The sequence below is a fragment of the Poecilia latipinna genome, unplaced genomic scaffold, assembly GCF_001443285.1.
Source record: "Poecilia latipinna isolate Pla-1442-1.1 unplaced genomic scaffold, P_latipinna-1.0 Scaffold1112, whole genome shotgun sequence".
Classification (NCBI taxonomy): domain Eukaryota; kingdom Metazoa; phylum Chordata; class Actinopteri; order Cyprinodontiformes; family Poeciliidae; genus Poecilia; species Poecilia latipinna.
Genome location: NW_015113728.1, coordinates 47201 through 68188, shown reverse-complemented (window position 1 = coordinate 68188; position 20988 = coordinate 47201). Strand labels below are relative to the sequence as shown.

At 38.4% G+C, this 20988-nt stretch overlaps 1 protein-coding gene across 1 annotated transcript in view; it reads right to left on the bottom strand.

Moving 5' to 3' along the window:
- The window catches only part of kif1aa (kinesin family member 1Aa), a 47264-nt gene extending 26479 nt beyond the window's left edge, over positions 1 to 20785 (bottom strand). Inside the window, exons 1-23 of the mRNA XM_015052470.1 lie at positions 20439 to 20785; positions 17409 to 17577; positions 10153 to 10226; positions 9862 to 10044; positions 9704 to 9769; positions 9452 to 9630; positions 8309 to 8420; positions 7949 to 8026; positions 7797 to 7862; positions 7686 to 7703; positions 7512 to 7590; positions 7340 to 7418; positions 7059 to 7201; positions 5991 to 6029; positions 4167 to 4369; positions 3999 to 4078; positions 3391 to 3466; positions 2728 to 2807; positions 2530 to 2636; positions 2367 to 2447; positions 2097 to 2277; positions 864 to 936; positions 37 to 166 (exon numbers count right to left, since the gene is read on the bottom strand). Of these exons, the coding sequence (XP_014907956.1) occupies positions 37 to 166; positions 864 to 936; positions 2097 to 2277; positions 2367 to 2447; positions 2530 to 2636; positions 2728 to 2807; positions 3391 to 3466; positions 3999 to 4078; positions 4167 to 4369; positions 5991 to 6029; positions 7059 to 7201; positions 7340 to 7418; positions 7512 to 7590; positions 7686 to 7703; positions 7797 to 7862; positions 7949 to 8026; positions 8309 to 8420; positions 9452 to 9630; positions 9704 to 9769; positions 9862 to 10044; positions 10153 to 10226; positions 17409 to 17514 (2233 nt within the window). The 5' untranslated portion in view covers positions 17515 to 17577; positions 20439 to 20785. The remainder of the gene's footprint in view (positions 1 to 36; positions 167 to 863; positions 937 to 2096; positions 2278 to 2366; positions 2448 to 2529; positions 2637 to 2727; positions 2808 to 3390; positions 3467 to 3998; positions 4079 to 4166; positions 4370 to 5990; positions 6030 to 7058; positions 7202 to 7339; positions 7419 to 7511; positions 7591 to 7685; positions 7704 to 7796; positions 7863 to 7948; positions 8027 to 8308; positions 8421 to 9451; positions 9631 to 9703; positions 9770 to 9861; positions 10045 to 10152; positions 10227 to 17408; positions 17578 to 20438) is intronic.
- Positions 20786 to 20988: the final 203 nt, after the last annotated feature.

Sequence of the window (20988 nt, the reverse complement as noted above, 5' to 3'; positions counted from 1 at the left end):
AAAAAAAGGAAACTCATGTGGCCAAGATGCGTTAACAACAGAGAGACAACATCTGACCCCAGACATCATCTTGACCTTCCTCTTCTGGCTCCTCCTCTTCTTCAGGGGCTTCTGGGTAATAACGGTCCACCTGCTTCTGTAAAGCCTCAAGCTTGCTCTCGTAATCCTACACAAAAAAACGATAATCAGTAAATTAAAGGACTAAAACAGATTGCAATGTATTAGCTTCAATACCTGACACCTCTATGTAGTTATTGGTGTAAGTCTTTGTACAAACTGTCAGTAAGAAACTAGGGTAACACTTTATTTGAAGGGGGTTGAATAAGACTGACATAACACTGTCATAAACATGACATATCACATGTCATGAACATGAATAAGCCTTCATGAATATTTATGACTGTTGTCATAAAGCGTCATTCGGTAAATTATGACACTTTTAATTCAAAGTTGACATTATTCAAAATGTCTGTTATGACAACTTGACATTAACCAAGAAATCATAACTGACATAAATTTGTTATAAAAGTATTACTGATTGCACTTTAAAAATTAGGTAACTTTATGTTATTAAAGGTAAAGTTTAAACAGTAATGATTTCTTGGTTAATGTCAAGTTGTCATAACAAAGACATTTTGAATAATGTCAACTTTGTATTAAAAGTGTCATAATTTACCGAATGACGCTTTATGACAATAGTCATAAATATTCATGAAGGCTTATTCATGTTCATGACAGGTGTTATGTCATGTTTATGACAGTGTCATGACAGTCTTATTCAACCCCCTTCAAATAAAGTGTTACCGAAACTAGAAAGTCCTCTGAACAAACTCTTGAAAAACTACATGTGCCAGTTTCCCTACCAGTCTTTGCTGCTCTAGAAGATTGTTGACTTCTTCTCTTTCTTTGCGGTACTGATCCTCCAGCTCCTGAAGCCTGAGGACAGAAATGGATGCCGTCAAAACAGGTTGGATGGAGGTGACACACCAAACCAAACTGATCAAGCTTTCTATTTTTATACCAGTGCATTAAAAACAAAGAGGATGTAGTCATCTGTAATTTGGCAACTTGTATCCAGAGGATGTGGACGCAGAGGCTAAACACTTATTTAGTATTTTAAGCTTAGCAATCACAAAGAAATACAAATAAGTTCCATCCCTTCATGACTGGCATCAGATTATGGTTCATATAGGATGGAAAGAATTAGTTTTTCAGGTAGATTGCAGTTTGCAAAATTTGAAAAGATCTGGGTGAAAGAAAAATACATTGAGGTAAAATGTCCAGAATTTTTGTGACTCTCTATACAAGTTTTATTGTAATTTGAGTTGTTTACAAGTCATATATGTACACCACACCTTCTACTTTATTTTTATTTTTTTATGTTCTTGTAATTTTATGTTTAGTTATATTAAGGAAAGCTTGGAAAAAAACAAAATAAGCTCATCAGCTTTGGTTGCCACCTTACAGTGTTTTGAAAAAGTATTGATACCCATCGATGGTTTGATCACTTTACAACCAAAAACCTCTATTTATTTTAGCGAGATTTTCTTTCTTTCAAGTTTATTTGATAGGGACAGACACACATTGACATAGACAAACTGAATAAAACAGCAGTCCCATGTTTGCATCATGGTGCAATAGCAACAGCTAATTTGCAGCACTTGTCCCTAGATGGGCTTTTAAAAAGTAACTCTAAAAATAAAAATTTAATGTGACAAACAAAAGTATTGCATGATTGTGAAGGGGAAGGAGAATGAAACATGATTTTCATATTTTTTGGAGAGAATTATTCAGAGAAGCAGCCAAGAGGAACATGGTACTCTAGAGATCTACTGAGTCTTTCGACAGGATAATTAAAGCAAAATGTGGTTTTATAAAGAACCATTTTGCTGAACCAGTTTTCAAATTTGTGAATGACAAAGAAACTTTTTTGTTTTTTTCTTCTTCTTTTAGATCATAATCATGCACTAATCTGTGTAGGTCTGTCACATAAAGTCCCAATATAAGGTGAGAAAATCAGAAAAAGTTCAAGTTGAATACATCTGTGATGCATTGTATTTTCCATCCAAGCTAAGGTTTTTTTTTTTTTATTGTACCTCTGTTCCATTTCTTGTTTCATGTCAATGCCCTGTTTCTCCAACAGCTCTCTCTGGGCAAAAGCCCAGTCCACAGGCTCAGCAGGGGTCTCAGCGCAGGGGGTCCGCTCCCTTTCAGCTCTAGCCTGCTCAGGGTGGTTGAACCGGAACACGTGGCTCTTCCCCAGGATGATGCGATTTCCTTTAAGAAGAGGAACCTCGTATTAGTAAAACCAAGTAAACTGACTCATGTTTGCACAAAGCTGACATTAGGCGACTTGGTATTCTGACCTGACTTCAGAACTGTCGCTTCTGTCACTCTCTTTCCATTGACGTAAGTCTCGGCTCCTTCGCAGGGCTCTAGGATGACTGCTGCTTAGTAACAGAGAGAGAGTTGATATTACAGCAATGGTGATGATGTTCAAGACTGTTGAGCTAAGAACCATCTGCTCACTTTCCCCTGACGGGCCAGCGCATCTCGTAAAGGTGCAGTGCTCGCCCTGAATAAAATGGCCGCTGAGGACGATGTCTTGACGGCTGCTGGCGTCCAAACGACCCACCCTAGGAAGCAACAGAGCATATTCCAACTTCAACTTTTCAACACAATATTACACTTCCAGATAGAAAAAATATATATTTGTGATTATCTGACCTGGTGACTCCCTCTTTAATGTAGTACAGCAGACACTCAGACATCAACGGATCCTCATTGAGGTTCACCAAGTGAGGCGTCTGACCAAGAAGAATCACTCATTTAGTGACAAGCTAGTACAATAATTTAGCATCTGTGTGGGAAAACACGTGGAAAAGTGTGCTTCTTACAGCAAGCTATATCGATAGCGGTTAAACGTCATGCAGTAAAATTTGCTTTGCATTTAAATGTGGGCGTTTACCGTTGACTTATAAGTACATAGGTTCATAAATCACTGAAATGGGAACACAACCATTATCTGTCCCTCCATGTTTACACCCATCCATGCTGTCAGTGCAGTGAGGAAGTGTTTGAAGTGTAATTAAGTAGATTAAGGAAAATAAAGTCTCATCTGACATGCCTACGCCACACTCCTCCTAAAGAGAACCTCACAGCACTCAGTGGAGAGACACACCGCAGAGCGACAAACCTCGTTAGGGGAAAACAGACCGACTGTGTCTATAAACACAGGCTGGGGCTTTCTGGGGCAATCGGAGGGCTTCAGGGGCAAATAAATAAGCAATTCGCTGATTAATTTTAAAGATAAATGCTTCATTTTAAAGACTGTTTGGAGACATGCAGCAGAATGCGATTGATTTTTATTTTATTGTTGTTTTTTTTTACCTTTTTAGGAGAGAACACGCCAACGGTGCCGCCATCTTCTCGTATTGCCACACCCATTTCTGCCAGCAAAGCCTCTCTGTGGAGAAGCGATGTTGTTGATAAACTTAAGAGGCAATTCACAGAGAGTTTTTGCATGTGCTTTTTGCTTTGATTTTACACGAGAGTCAGGAAGGGAGTTGCATTAAATATATGCAGATGGAAAATACTCAAAAACTCTAAATCTTGCTTATTGATTTTTTTTGTCAAACTAACTTAGAAGTAACTTTTCAGCAAGATATAGGAGCTTGTTTTAAGTTACTTATTCCTTTATACCAATAAAAAAAAAGTTCTAGCTAAAAGTGAAATAATCTACCAGTGGAACAAGACATTTCTCCCAGGTAAAAAAAATCTTCCAGTGGGAACTAATACTTTTTCATCAATTTTATATTTTCATGAAGTCGATAAATCATTATAGACAGTTCCCAAATTGTTTAGGTCATCAACTGTCTTCTGTTTTGTTGACCACATTCTTACTATTCTAGACTTGTGGTCAAGGGCCAAACAGAATCCTTTGAGGGTCACACTTTGAACTTTCTACCGGTTGCCTAAATAAACTCCCACCATCTTACCTTTCCATTCTAATGGCTTCTGTCCGGCGGAGCTTTTCTTCCCAGGTCTCATTTAGTTCGGCAATTATTTTCTCAGTTTCCTGACATTTGAAAACAAAAGGGGGTATTATGACAATTAAGATGCATCTACGTGTGATGTAGCTACTGAACTGAACACCAGATGCTCACCTTCAGCCGCTCAATGGCTTCCTCGCTGCCTGGGCTGAACATAATGCGGTCGTGCAGACTGGCTATAGAGGCGGCGCGGCTGGACAAGGCTGAGAGGGATGGCGATGGGCTCATCCCCGTCATGGCATTGGTCACTGTGAAAAGATCATCCCTTTGATTCACAGCTTGGCCTACATCGTTATTGTTCGTGTAATCGGACATGTCTGTCAGCGCGGGGCACAGGGAGTGGTTAGGAGGTCCGTAACAGATAGTGAAGGAAAAAAATAAAATAAAAACGAAGATGAGCAGAGAGAAGAGGAAGAGAAGAGAGGGAGAGTAGAAATGGAAGAACACAACATAGCTTCAAACACGTGTAACTTACAGTGTAATCTGAATAGTTTTTTTAAAAGCGACAGCAGCGCGAGTAGGAAGCTGCACAGAGAGCAAGTCAACTTAAACAAAGCAGCAAAGAGCCAACCAGCCACCAAAGAGCTAACAGAAAATGCATCGACTTTATGAAGCGGTAAGCAGTGAATCATTTAAAATGAAGGAAATGTAGCCACTTTACAGTAACCGTGTTCAACTTCCTGGTTTGGGTAAGAACCCTAAATGCTCTTGGTAGGATAAAGATTTAGGCAAACAGGATCCATTAAACTTTTATTCTTTTTTTCATATATAGGCCAAACATTTTACAAAACACAAACTTAAAGAGTCTGTAAGGTTTGACTAATCCATCTGTTTTCTAAAACGAAGTTGGTCAACATATCAAAAATCCAATGAAAACAGCCCTAAACATTCGATAAATCTCAAGCACAAAAATCTTTGCTCAGAGTTGAATTATCCAGACGAGATTTAATCAGATTAAGTGTTTTATCTTTTTAAGTACAATATAGAGGTGAGCGATACGGCTAAAAAAACATATCATGACAAGCTTTTCATATCGGTTGAGATCAATAATTATTTAGTTTTTTGTTTTGGATATCTGGTGGCGCGACCGTTCCTGTTTTATCCACGGTATCCTCTCCAGCTGCTGTTATCGTTTTCTCTTCGATCTGTCTTGTTAATATAATTGAAAGTAGGAATGCATTTGCTGAATTGTGAATTTATTTGATTCATCAGGCAAAACAAGAGAATATTGTGTTGCACTAATGTAACGTTGAGACTTTTCTTAATCTTAGTTTTGTTGTGACTCATTAACACCTAGGATAAATTCTTTGCAGAATATTGACTATGTAGCTGCTGCTATGGCAACAGAGTACAACAATTTGGCAAAGTGTATGACACCCATCCATCTGGACAGGTTTATTCTGCCAAGATGCACCAGATAAAATTGTCTCTCCATCCGATAAAGGGGGAGTGTTATGAAAGGGTGTAAAAATGAGATGAAACAAATAATACTCTCTCTGACTGAATTATCATTTTACTGTTACTGCACATCTAATTGTCCCAGCTGCCAGGGGAAATAGATTAAATCAGACACAAACCCTGCCAGCAAAGTGGGAAACTTCACTTTTTACAGCATGGAAGTTAATGACTGGGATGAAATGTATCATACTGTTTTCCATGTGCTTGTTATACTGTATTGCTTACCTATTCTTTGAATTATGAACACTAAAACACTGCCTTTTTAATGGCACATCTAGGAAGCCATGTGTAGATTCTGTTTTTTTAACATCAGCAGCCTAAATTTATCATAATTATCATCAAAACCGCCTGGATAACATCAGACTGCTTAGTGGTGCGCCAGAGAACATCAACAAGCTACTCATGCTGTTGCAGTAAGCGCCATAGCAAAAGCAACAGCAAAAATAAAATATAAAAAATAAAAATAAACAGGAGACACACATTTCAAACCCTCTATGTCAGCGCCAGTTGCTCGATAGGCTGGGTGAGGTTGAAACAGAAGTTAATAGAGAGACAGAAAAGAGGAAACCTTTAGATAGAATCATCATACCAGTAAAAATAATACTATGCCAATGTATTACTTTTAAAAGTATTTTAAGTATTTACACCCCTCGACATGTTTTTTTTTTTTTATTATTTTACATTTTATACTGTTACAGCCACAAACTTCATTGTATTTTATTGGGATTGTATTCAATAGACCAACACGTGTATTAAACATATTCACTCTGAACTGGAATTAAAGTAATACATGATTTTCAGTTTTGTTCTACAAATATAAATCTGAAAAGTGTGGTGTGGATTTTATTGTATTTTGTAATACTTATATCTGGTTTGATATAAACATTTTTATTACATCGCTTGCTGAATTTGTAGGGTGCCTTGCAGCCTTTAAGAAACTTTAACTTCATTCATCCTTCCACCAACTGAGTTAAGAAAACCAGTTTAAGAAAAGCATCCCCACAGCATGATGCTGCAACCACCATGTCTCATGGTCAGAGATGTGTATTTACTTTGATGTGAAGTGTTACTTTTGTGGCAGACATTGCATTTTGCATGTGGGACAGGACTTTTGAACACTTTGATCTCATCTGACCAAAACACCTTCCTCTCCGTTTGCTGTGTGACTTACAAGCCTTCCAGCAAACTGAGCACAGAGCAGATGTTTATACTGAGGTCAAATTACACACAGGTAAACGCTATTTGACAATCGATTAAGCTGGTTTCTATTCAGGAATATCAAAAGGTGTGTGAATGCAAATTAACACATTTTTACTGCCACTTAATGATTTACAGCCCTAGAACTAAAAATCCTAATAAAATACATTGGAGTTTGTGGTGGCAATCTATCAAATGTGTACAAGTTGGTTGACCAGGCCTCACATGTCCCGCAGAATTAAAATTTTCATTCAAGCTAAATAAAACTTTTACAACTTCAGTTTCATCAAAATTTAAATAACACACTTGTACACGAATAGATGACAGGCAGAATTTGATTTTGTAACTTACTCTCAATGATGTCACCCAGTCCCTGGGCGTACAGGAGGTCTTTCAGACGGGACACTTCCTCTTTCAGCTCACGCACCAATCGGTTGTTTGGATCCTCGTTGATGACAGCGTTGCAGCGAATCTGTTTGGCACGGTCAGCATACCTGTGGATTTTGAATATACAAAATAACAGAAGATGCTGACACAAGAGGGAGGTAGAGAACAAACTAACACACGTGCAGGATACCCCTGATGTCTAAACTTTTGATGTGTTTAGTGTGACCCCAGTCTCTGCCGTCTACCTGAGGGTGCTGAGGGTTTCATCGTAGTTGATGTCAGCTGGACTCAGAGCGGCAACCATCGCCGTTCGAGAATTTCCCCCTAGCAACACAGAGAGGAAATATGCATATCAGCATTCTCCTGGTTCAATTTGAGTTTATTAATGACTGCAATTCAAAAGCACATTCTATATACCCAAGTTCTCTCTCAGCAGCCAGGTTAAAACTGAATCTCTATATGGAATGAAGCTTTCCACTTTCTTCTTCTTTTTATTCTGCGCAATGTAAAGAAACAGATTTAAGTACACATTTTCTCCTTCAGAATGCAGGAGACAGATTTTTGCAGAAAGAGTGAAATGAAATGAGTTACCTTGTTCTGTCCGGAATCCTAAAAAGAATAGAGGAAGGAGAAAAATTGTTTAAACACCTTAAAATCTGCTTCGTCTTTGAAAATACAGCAAACAGACAGAATAATACTCACCACTTCTGCCAAAGCAGAAATAACTTTCCCCAATGTGGTTAAAGACTTGTTGATATTTGCTCCTTCCTGTCATTTTACAAAGCGATGTGATTTAATTCACTTTTTATAACATGGATATAGAGTAAATTAGGATTTCCTTAAAACCATTTCACCTTAAGCCTGGTTCCTTTGGCTCCTGTAGAGTCCGCTCTCTCGCTGCCGGCCAGATCCACCAAGCTTATTTTGCTGACCTACAGGAGCAACATCAGTTAATATTCCAGCATATTTAATGTTGCACATTATCTGCCAATTAAACATATACAGCTATTAATAACCACTGCAGAAACTGGCTTCATTAAAAAACATTTCCTGAGAAAGGAATTAGATTAACCTTATGACCTGCAAGCCATCATTGATTTTTTTTTTTCCCCTTAAGATCAAGATTTCCCCCGGATTCATCTATCACAGTTAGGAGAAGCAGAAGCGCTATCTAAATGGATCATTTCAGTCAGGATGTGATAACAATCTGCTACCTTTTCAGAGGTGTTGTCGGTCTCCGCATCGAAGCGTTTCTGAGTAAATATGATGTTAAAAACTGCGTGAGAGCGACTGCTGGTCTCATTCATGTTGGTGGCAGCCACAGTCCTACACAGAGAGCAAAGTTTAATCAATTCACAGAGTCCATGTCTGCTTACTAGGAGGTTCTACAGTAGCATGTTTGTATCATGTGCTGGGTACTTACTCAAAGTAATCTTAATTATAAAACCCGTGGTGGGAACACTTGTTCCCTAAAAGTGAAGTCAGTTTTTCCTTTTATCTATTGTTTTAGCTAACTGAAAACATTTAGCTTTCCCTAAGTAATTTTTTTCTGGGTAAACTGTAAAGCACTAATGTTGAAGGTTTGGTCATCAGCTCTTAAGACTTCGTTTATATTCACATTCTTATTTTTAAGTGAGTGAAATCCAATTACGCAGCGGTTGCTTTCCTCCCATTCCGTCTCTTTTCCCCCCCAATAACTTTATTTCAAACAAGAAGCATACAGGAAAAAAAATAAAACATGGAGAGTAGAGAACAAGATACGAACAAAAATACAATATCTAAGGGCATTATAGAACATGCAAATTATAATTTTAAAGCACCAAAATTAAGTTGGTGCTTAATTTACATGGGTGCACATGTAAAGTTGGTGCACCCAGCAATATTTCGGTGTATTGCTGTAGCGTTAGCAGAACTAACTTTTTAGCTCAGGGTGCCCACCACATTATGAAACAGCGATTAACTATTTATTGTGTGAGAGCTAAAAACAGACCTTATAATACTCGTATAAAGAGGTGAAACCCCACTACATTGACATAAAATATTATTTTTAGGCATTTACTGATGCAACTGATGAGTTGCTTTTACCATGATTCAATAATTGTACAACGTAAACCTTCATCATTTCTAAAGCAACCAACAGATTTAACTGAGTGACACCTGCTGCAGGACATCTGTTGTGTGTGTGTATAATTATAAACATGTCTGAATTAGAGAACATTCTCAATATATTCACAATATAATTCACAATAGACATATTCACTCAATTATTGTTCCTAAAAATCATTAAAGATATATGTCGTATGTATATTGTGTTGATCCTGGAAAAATATTGTGAACTCATCATGTGGCTCCATCACCTGGCTTTGTTGCCAGAGTCCATCAGGTCCTGGATGTCGTTGTAAGAAGTGACAGCCAGTTTGGACAGGTCCTCAACGTATGGACCCATCAGAGGATGTTCTCTGACGCGGAGGTTCCCTTTGTTCTTAGGGTTCAACAAGTCCCGCACTCGTTCACAGTAGATCTCCATGTAGCTGACCTGCTCAAATGCATATTTAGTTAGAGTCACCTTTGAGAACAGAAGGTCTTTATCAGTGGCCTCCAAGTCTTACCTCCACAGAGTAGGACAGGCTGTTGTCTGTATTATCATTGATCTTTGTGAAAAGATCTTCACAAAGCTAGAAAGAGGGGAAAAAAAGGCATTCAGTAAAAAATAAATTCAGAAATAAGTTACTTCAGTTAACCTGCACTGGTTACTGTATCACTCTACCAATGGGATGATTCCTTGCTGATCCTTGACATCCTGTTTTCCCATCATTGTGTACGATTTGCCTGCGCCGGTCTGACCATATGCAAAGATGCAGACGTTGTATCCTTCGAAAGCATGAAGCAACATTTCCTCTCCGATGTCTTTGTACACGCGCATCTGGGAGGCATAATTGATATCCTCTGGCTGGGGAGTGAGATCAATATCTTGTAAATCAGACAACACAACACAAAACAGCTCGCTCTAATGGAAATCTGTCTCCTTGTTGAGAGGTATAGTTGCAGAATGAGTTACCGATGTGTGCGACCAGTAGGAGTAATCAAAGTTGAAGCTCTTGTTGTCTTTGGCCTGCTTGGGGTTGATGATGGCTGAAAGACAGGACCAGAAACATGGGTCAGTCGGAGGGTGGGAGCTGTCTGAGTGAAACACTACCTGAGCTGAATCAGTCAAGTTGTGTGGACAGACCAGGGAAGGCCTTAATTTGTTCCTATTACAGTGGTTAGGCATGGTACTCAAACCAAAGTTCAGGTCTGAACTTAAATCTGCTGACAACTTTGGAAGAATACATCAAAACATTTTCTGAGACTTAAGGAACAGAATGAACTGAAATACACCAAGTGAGACATTATTGTATGGTTTTACAATAATTTCAAGATGAAAGACAACTGCAGTTTGCCATTGTTGGGTGCAGGTTCAAGTTTATTTTTGGCTCCATATGCTATGATGAAGGCTTTTGTTTGGCTTTGAAAGGTTTCAGAAAGCTTGTTCTGAAGAAGAGGGGTGCGTGGCAGACAACTACTGCAATGTTTTCTCTTCCTACTGATGTAACTTGACAGGATGGATTATGTTCAACTGTGCAGGATGTACACCTTAAAGGGAGTGTATCAGGCAAACTCCACGTTTTTCGCCCTTCAATACATTTTGTTGTGTACTTGGAGATTCTGGGAGTGCAGAAAAGTTGAATTTAGTCTCTCCACGTGCTGCATAGTTGTCTTTGTTTGTGACTTATTGGTCAGTATGTTTAGTTTTCTCCATTCCCTCTTACGCTTTTTGAACTATTACAGCTAAACATGGATCTCTGGCGAACCAATCTTAGCTCCTTAAGGACATAAGCCTACTCTGTTTTGAACAGTATTATTGTATAAACAGATTAGATTAAACAGATTTCGCCTTGAATGTATATTCAAGGCAATGAATGTACATTCAGTCAAATTCATTACTTTTATTGAATCATAATCAATGGACATGATTCAGTGGTGATGTGCAAAAAATACACATGGTCTAACTTGCTAACTATGTTGAGGTCCTGTTTATAAGATGCATTAATTCATATTGTGGTACCATTTTCTTGTTCAAACATGTAAGGCTGGATGGACAAGTCTTCTGTTGAAGAATAGGTTTCTGTGGTGGTAGACGATCTCTGCTACCCATCCGTCCATCCATTTTCTGTACACCCTCCACATAAGGGAAACAACTTTGGAGGGATGAGTGATTCATTTGGTTATATAATGTAGCTGTAAAAACGATAAATTGATTGGTAGTAGTTGCAGCAATTTAAGTAAACATCTAGTTTAAACAGAGTAAAATTTATGCTGTGATACCCCATTAAAAATTGAAAGTATCATACCACTTCGAAAAATACAGAGAATCGTTACTGACAGGAGAACTATCATCATATTTTCTACAGCTCCACAATATCAGAAATCTGATCAGAGACAAGGAATGTATGTCACCTAAAATATTACTATTATATTATAATTGTGGTGCCAACTGTAACTCTATTTATTGTTCAGTAATACTGAGTAAATAGTTTTACTATCTTCCGAAGATTTCTCCAGGTAACTCCGGTAAGCCTATTTCACAATTGAGAAGCAGAAATAAGAATCAGCCTCTATGAATACATCCAGGGTAAAAAGCCATTTTGTTACAACGGGACATTTTAGAGCACCTAAAATTTGCTTAGGTTTGCGCTCAGCTCCTCTTTCTGCTCTCTCTAAGATTGAGTTTTCGTTTGTTTGCCTTCGAAAAAAAAAGTCTCTTTGTCATTGCTAATGTCATTCCTCGTTGCTGGGTGACTAAAATGTTGCTGTCATTTAATATCTTCCTGCCTTCATTCTCTGTGTGCTCAAAGTCACAATCAGTCATTTCATCCTCCATCTTTCCACTTATACATTTAACACAATTTGTGCAGCATTTCCATTGGTATGATGATATCATGGCAAACATGTTTATATTGCAATTATTTTTGGCTTACAAAACACCATTATACACAGACCGACTGGCATTTCTGGGATAAATGATGATGATTCAGGTACACCAAGTTAAATTATGAGATCTCATCCAGTCATAACTGACCACTAAACTGATTTCGTTCCAGTACGACTGCTACTGTACACTTTAATAAACAGCTTGTTTAAAGTTGAGTAACTGTGTAATTGACTCAGTCTCAATGCGTCTCTGGAAATGTATACATGTGGAGTAAATACTGTAAAAATGCTAAATCTAGCCAAGTATGTTGGTCTAGTTTCGAGTGCAAATATCTAAGCACACTTGAATTCAGACAAAACTGACCTACAAGTAACTTTTCATCAAGATTTAGGAAGATCTAGGGAAATAATGCCTTGATATTGATGAAAAAGTGCTAGTTTTTTCATCAGAATTGGCAGATTATTTTACTGGCAGATTATTTCACTCATAACTCGCTTCCTGACAAACATTTTTTTGTCTGCCTATTGGTTAGCCCAACCAAAGGCAGCATATTTAATAAGGCGATACCAGCGATGAAAATACTTCCTCTGTGCTCCCAGAGCAGCAGATCACTTTCTCTACTAATGCAGATGTGGTCAATAAGAGAGGAAAAACCAGCAGCTGAGTACATTCTCCAGTACTCACCCTCTGATTCACTACTCAGTGCAACACCAGGCTATGAAATATGGGCCAGATTTCAGCCCCCATCTTCACTATGACAAAAATGATACACCACAGCACATACAGATAAAACAATTTATACATTTTTCTTTTTCCAAAAGTGTGACACCCTCATTACAGATCTTGCTACATGTTATTATATAAGACATATGGAAACTTAGTTTTAATCAATAATTCTAAATCGCCACACCCATTATCATGTTCATGTTTGATATTGATGATATTGTTCTAATCTGCATGAAAGCTGTTGCCTCATACATATTAAAGAAGAAGCAAAGGACACAAAATACTGTTTTCCAAATAAATAACTAAAATGATGGCACAAATCATGTTCACCAGCAAAGATCGAATCTTAAAAATAAACCATGATCTGTCCAGGACGAGTCTCTAGAGCAGAATATTCTCCTGATGCTGACTCATCCTGTATTTTGCTCTGATTCAGATAAAACGAGCCCCGTGGCTCTTCTACAGAAGGACGTGGAAACACCTTGCACTCATATCAGGTGATTACTTTAGGGTGACTGAGAGGTTACTGGGAAACACAGAGGCTAACCTAATCAAAATGCACTCAGTAGTTCAGTTCTGATAAAAATCTCGACATCATTTGAACTCACAAGAGACAACAATCGTGTTGGTCATGTTCTCTTTTACCATGCAGCTTCAGATTTTGCCAAAGAATTGCTTCAAGAAAGTTTAAAATACGCTCCTTTCATGTAACAGATCAGCTACATGACAAAATATGGCAGTATTAGTTTGTACTAAGCTGAGTTTTGGTGGAATCTATCTTCCCCACTTCTCTCACATGAACAGAGATTTTATCTTTTGCAGGACACTGTAATGTAAATAACTTTTGCTTCTAAATATCACTAAAGCTCATTTTGAAATGTTGCCATTTGGAAACTTTCAGTTGAATAAAGTTTGACATTTGTGTTGACGTTTTGGCTCTCCGCTGTAAGGAGCTCATTGTTTATACTGATGCTCTTAACCGGGTGAATCCTGTTTACGCAGCAGCTCCATTTCCTCTCCTTACCTTGACTGTCTTTTTCTCCCCAATAACTTTATTTCAAACAAAAAACATACAACAGAATAAAACACAAGACTAAACTATAGTGTGATGGTTGTATTTGTTTACGTAAAAGATCATAATTTGATCAAATTGGGATATACCTCATCAAAAAAAGTCCTAATTTCACTGCCGATTATGTTGTGCATTATCGACTAAAATTGTAGTTGCGTTTCATTCATGCTTTCAGCATCCTTGTGTGACATATTCCATGTTTGTATTTGTCACAGCTGCTGGGTCTTCATGTCATGGTGGCTGAATGATGCCGGTCAGGCTGTCACGGATGACCTGGCCCAGTCAATAGAAGAGGAAACGTGGCTGCGTCAGCAGGTCTGACACAGGGGAGCTAAACCCACTGACTGACTGAGAGTCACCGACATGCTGCACTTAGCAGCAGCAGCTGTTTGCTGCTTTATGATGAGCTGCTGCCTGAAGTATGATGTATGGATAGAAGACACATGCAGAGTATGTGGTACTGTCAAGGATAAGCAGGAAGGATAAGCAGAAGAAAACAGATGTGACTGCTGTACTATTATGTGTCAACACTTTTACAAACAGTGAACTGTAATACTTTGATAGCACACTAAGAGCTCTAAGGGCACAAGTCCAACGATGACATGCACTGCAAAAACACAAAATCTTACCAAGTGTTTTTGGTTTAGTTTCCAGTTCAGATATCTTTGCACACTTGAAATAAGACAAAACTAACTTACAAGTAACTTTTCATCAAGTTATAGAAGTCAATAATTCCTCATTATTGATTTTATAAAGTACTAGTTCCATTGGCAGATTATTTTATGTCTTATAAGAAGACATGGAAAAATGTCTTCTTATAAGTAAAATAATCTGCCATTGGAACTAGTACTTTTTAAAATCAATAATGAGGAATTATTGACTTGAAACAAGCTTCTATAACTTGATGAAAAGTTACTTGTAAGTTAGTTTCATCTTATTTCAAGTGTGCAAAGATATCTGAACTGGAAACTAAACCAAAAACACTTGGTAAGATTCAGTGTGTCGGATGTGGTTGAGAACAATATTTTTGAAATTCAGCCGAGATCCGTTCACCAAGAGTTCTCTCTCGTCTTCCAAATACAGACACATTATTCCCCTGCGTCTCTGTCCCCTGCATCTTAATTAAGGTTGGCGTGGGAGGGAACATCTCACACAAGGCTGCTGCCATTTTCTCTCTTTGTGGGAACCGAGCTATTGTCCCACTCCTGAGTGTCAGCTACAGAGCTCAGAAAAAAAAAGAGACATAAATTCCAAGGCTCCTTCTTCCCTTCCCTTGTTTTGGCCAAGACTACGTGGGGACAAAGGAGCATTTATGGCCAGCCTCTGTATCCCCTCCAGACACTGCCACCAATGGGATTTCTCTTCATGACGTCAGCCTCCTCATAGCCTCCAGCCCACATCCAGAGCTATTGACTCTCTTTGGAAGGAAACAATCTGCTTTGCCCAAAGACTGGCAGTCGAACTATAAGCATCTTTGTGTGGCTGAACAACATGGAGTCCATTAGTAAGGGTGGCATAATGCTGAGTTCACTTTGATTTCTGCTCATGCCAATTAAACAAATTAAAACTAGGGATGGACTTCTTTGGAGTTTGGCATGTCAATTGTGATCAGTTCCTACAGGATGTTTTATGCATCAAAGCATTTATTCCTGTCCTTCTTTTAAATCAAACTCAACGAATTGCATCAGTATCAGTCCACAGCATGTCTAATTTTTTATGTTTAATAGGAGGTTCGCCTCCTGTACGCCATGTCAAAATGAAATGTGAAGCTAGCGCTTTCAGTTTTAATATTTCATGACTTGTAAAATCTTTATGATTATGTGCCATTTTATGAGCAAGTGGAGTTATTGGCACCTTTCAGGGGTAAACATATTAAATGTAATTGGATCTGACAGTGGTTCACAATACGAAACTAACTTTTTTGATCTACAAAAGCTGACTTCATCCTGTACTTTACAGACTTTTTGCTCACATATACAGATATATATAGACGCTTTTCCCACTCTTAAGATTTTCACCATTATGTTGGAATCAAATAGTTCTTTAAGATCATTTTCTGCCAGAAGTGATGTCGTTTCTCACCTGACTTCTATTATGGCTCTGATCAACCTGAAGATTTGATTGTAATATTTTATTCTGTGTAACTGATTACACCGAAAGTTTTCCTTCATTTTTCCTTATTTTTATTTAGCCTTTATTTAACCAGGAAAAAAAAGATATTTGATATTAAGAATCTCTTCTGCCAACAACACTGAGGCTACATTGTTGTGAGTCTCTAAATATTTTTTATAACATATACATTTCATTATGCATTTATGGATTCTTGAATTAAAAACAAAAACAAGTTACAACTTCAGATTGAATTTGATAAATTATGATTAAAATCAATTCTACAAGAAATTTTAATGCAGAAATGTAACTGAAGTAGCTGGATCAATTGCTAAAATAGTGACTAATGCAGCATTATGTCCAAGGATATTTTTATACAGTCCTATGACTGTAAAAACAGAAGAGGTAGAAAAATGAAACTGTAGAACCCATCATGTTACAAAGGGCATTTTTAATGTTTGCTATGCCAAAACTGCAAACATAACCTCAAAGAAACACAGTGAGGCCCAGAAAACGGTCGTACAGCCTGTTATCAAGTCATCCGTGTCATGAGGAGGGAGGAGGGAGATGACTAAATCAGGCCAAACAGTAAATATTTCAGGATGTCCAATCTATTATTGATGAACGGCTTTACCTTGCAGAGCAGACAACATATCAAGTATCTTTCCAGTCTCCTCGTTCTGCTCTCCCTAAAGTCCCAGGAATGTGGAGCTTTGAACTACTAACAAATGTTATCAACACAAACCAAAAACATTTTTAAAGAAATTAATGAAAACTAAATTTAAGTTATACTTTTGTGACATTCTTAAGGTTTTTGTAACATCCACTGTACATTTCGCATCAGTGGCGGATTTGAGCAAATTGATTACTTTGTCTGAAATAAGGAACATTTATTAAATCCTGCTTTTACTGTGAAAAGGTCTTTCTGTAATTACATGTCTGATTAAATCTGATGGAGATTAATCCACCTGAAGTGTGACGCTCAGGGATTAGTCTGGTAAACGTCGACCCAGCAGGAACGACTGCTGTCGTTGCTTGAAACCAGAAACAGAAAAATGACGTTTTCTTTCTGGGACTGAATAAAGTCAGACTTTAAGTGCAACATAAATGCTCTGCTCACGTCGTGTCTCAGGAAAGACCATGCCTGTTTACCACGGATTAATGTCAGTCGCTCCTGATGGTGCGCAAAGTTAATTTCTCTTTGAGTAATCTCTTCACTAAGAAAGGTCAGAGGTCAGCATGAAAACCAAAGCAGCTGGAGAAGCATGAACTCAAGTCCTCTGATTCACAAACTCAAACTTAGATTTCTACACTACTGCTGTCTTTCCTGTGTAAAGTGTTAAGACAATAAAAACATGGATTCAAAGTGCCATTGATTTGTGAAAGAAACTCCGTGTTGTCATTTTAGCGCAGATGTTCGAGTTGGGCTACTTACTGGTGGTGTTTCCAGACATTTGGATGATGCATTTGCTTTCTTTCTCCGTCTCTCTGGAGTTGAAGGGGCGGACCCTCACCGCCACCTTCACCGAGGCCCCTGCCATGGCGATGTCTTCTCAGCACCTCGGGGGGCCTTCTCTGAACCCAGACGGGGGGCCTGCAGGTCTCTGAGAGGGAGGACAAAGTGTGTCTTTATTAAAATTGACCCTTTTCTATCCCCAACATGATTTACCCCATTAAACTTTTCCACATTTTTTTCACATTACAACCACAAAGCTTAATGCATCTTATTGGGACTTTAAGCAGCAATAAAAAATAAATAAAAAATGAAATAGGGAATACGTATGAAGTGGAAAGGAGAGATAGTTTTCAAAATTCTTTTTAAAAATAAAAAAATCTGAGCAGAGTGACGAGCAAGTCTTCAGCTCTTCTACTTTTTTTATTTACTTTCTTTTTTCTGTGAACTTCAATTTTCAAGTTAAGCCACAGATTTCCTATTGGGTTGAGAAGGAGAACTGGAACCTGACCAGGGCTGAACGAAATGGCTGAAAAACATGTCACCGTGTAGGCCTTCTATACCAGTCGATATTGATAATTATTGATTAGTTTTTAGTTTTAAATATCTGAAATCCTGCCAAAATGGTGGCGTGACCTTTCCTGTTTTATCCACAGTTTTCATTTCATGCTGCCGTTGTTTATTTTTATGCACCTGAAACCTGAAACTGGTGCTGAGCAAATTACTCAAAAGGTTGTCACTAGGTAACCAAAGAGGGAGTGAGTTGCTAGGTAACCAGAGAGTGATTTAGTTGATATCACTCACCTAGCTTACCTCACTGTGAGAAGTTGGGGGGGCTAAAGTATTTCCTCTGCCTACATCTCCCAGAATGCTGTGCGGTTCTGGATCGGAAGTCAGTGAATATTCTACATATTGAATATTCTGTAAGATGTATTATCTATTGGCATTGATCATGTCTCTTTCACTATATATTAAAGGCGTTTCTCTCTTCCTCGTGCTGCTTGCTCACCAAGTTCATTGAGAACTCCACAAAACAGCTGCTTTACACTGATTTAATTACCCACAGGTGGTCACTAATCATTAATCAGGTGATATCTGAAGGCGATTGGTTACAAAGGGTTTCATCAAGCAATATCACAGTAAAGGAAGTCAGTATGATGCCACACCTTTTGGATTTTTATTCGTGAACAAAATCTGAAAGCTATTTATTTCCATCCACTTTACAATATCTTCAACCTTTCATTGAAGATATAACATAACAATTTTACTAAAACCTGTTATGTTATGAAACATAAGAGAGTAATGAAACAGAACACAAAAAAGGTTCAAGGGGATTTTTCATGCTTTTGCGAAACGTTGTATATGCGACATTTGTCAAAACACACCCAACATTTGTTGTGCAAGTCATGTTACACAGCTGTTTTCTCATTTTCATATTTGGAAAAAAACAAACAAAAAAACAATAAAAATAAAAGAGCATCCCAATAATTTGCAGTTGAGGTGACCAGGAAAAAAGGAGGAGGGCAGGGACGCATGGCTGTAAAATAAATAAATTAAAAAAAAAAAAAAAAAAGGTCATGCGTGGTCAGCTGCAGCCGAGGAAGATGGATAATAAAGCTAGCTGTAACAAAAGAACTGCAGCAGCAGCTAAATGTCAGGATGTTTATCTGGATGACAATGGGACTGAACCAAACCAGAAATCTGGGAACTGGCGTCAATTCAGCAGGGCAGCTTCAGGACATGTTGTCTTACAGAAATAATAATAATAAAAAAAAAACATAAAACTCAATTTGCTTCTGATCAGTCTGGGTGTGTTTTAGGAGCATGACTCATCATCAAAGTGTAATCCATCAATGTTAATGTCAATTAAGAGACATTCAGCGGTCACTGCTGCTCCCTAACCTTAGAGAACATCCTTCAGAAAGAGCATACTCATTCCTGTTGTTCGTTAATATTCATGGACCGAGGTAATTAATGTATTAGGATGTCAGTATGCGCCCTCATTTTATGATCTGTCTGTCATCATCACTGATTCATGTGTACCTGCTGTGTCATCCTGCTCTCTTGAAATCTTCATCAACGTGGCCCCAAGCATATTAATTTATCAGAGGTGTTCGAGAAATCTGTACCAGCAAAAAGGCTTTTAAGATTTAATCTTATTGTAGTGCAGACATGATGCTGCGGATGACACAAAAATGTGAAAGACTAGCAATGAATTAAGATTATATATTTTTTAAATTTGCAGTTAAATTAAAATTCTTACTGGGGCCTATGAAGTAAACCTTGTAAAATATATTTTTTCAAACATCTTTAATCACTCTTCATAAGGGGTATGTATGATGACCATAATCTGCTCCGAAAAGCTCAGGACCATCAGCTGATGATGCAGCTCAGCTGGGCGGCCACCATCTTTCTGGTGGCAAATGCTGTAAAATACCCATACCCTTAATATCTGTCCTAAATTATCACGTAGTAAGCTATTATTTTTGGAACGGAGCCTCATAAAGTGGTGACGTTTGCTTCATATTTTGGCACCTTTTCAGAATGACATGCTGTTTTCAGGCCTATGGTGGGATAAAAGTAGCAAATATTTTTTGACGGTTCATTCAAACAAACAAACAAACAAAAAAAAGCCGAATTATGGCGTCATTTCTAAAGTTGGAAAATAACATTTACTTAAGACTTCAGCCAGTGACACTGCATTTATGTCAGCCGCCCCTCCCTCGCATTTTAAATGTAACCCGTTTTATAATTTATAGACGCAACAAAATAACATGACAGCGTGAGCTGTGTAAATGTGTAGAGTATAATGTCACTCTGCTGCTGAAGGCTACCGTGTTTTCAATACTGACAGCTTTTCCACTGGCCGCGCCCTTATGCTCATTCACTCCCAAGAGATTTAACACTAAGTAAAGAAGGACCGTGTCATTCAAAATGTTTTACCATGAAGTCATTTTCAAATGGACGACACACACAAAAAAAAAAAAGAAAAGAAAAACGGGGTCGCCTTACCTCCAAACAGCTCCTGGGAACAGACCGTTTTTGTCGTGCCTGTAGGTTTCACATCCAGACCCCGTGGATACCTCCACTTCCGCCGCTCTCCTCCAGGTCTGTCACCAGCCTCTCCTCCTCATGAAAACGGGACGGGAGGAGGATGTCAGCGACGAAATCTGCCGACCAGAACACCCACCTCCTCCGCCCCGACTGGCCTTTTCCGTCCTAACTGGACCTCTCTTGAGGACTGAGGAGGGAAGGTGGCCCACTTGGCCGCTGCTTTAGGAAGCGAAGCGGTCAAAATGGCTCTGTTGTCTCGGTGTCTTTGGTGAGGATGCTCGAGCTCCACTGAGCCGGTGACATCACCACCGGGGGGAGGTAGTAGCATCGATGCAGTACCGAGAAGGCAGGCAGGGGAGGAGGCGGTGTGATGAATAGGGAAAGATTAGGACGTACATTAGGACCCTTTAAGAGCTACGGCATAAAAAGGAAACATTCAAGCTAGGGAAGATGTTATTGTGCATTATACGAGGGAACAGACATACGTTTTTTATATTTCAAAGTAGGG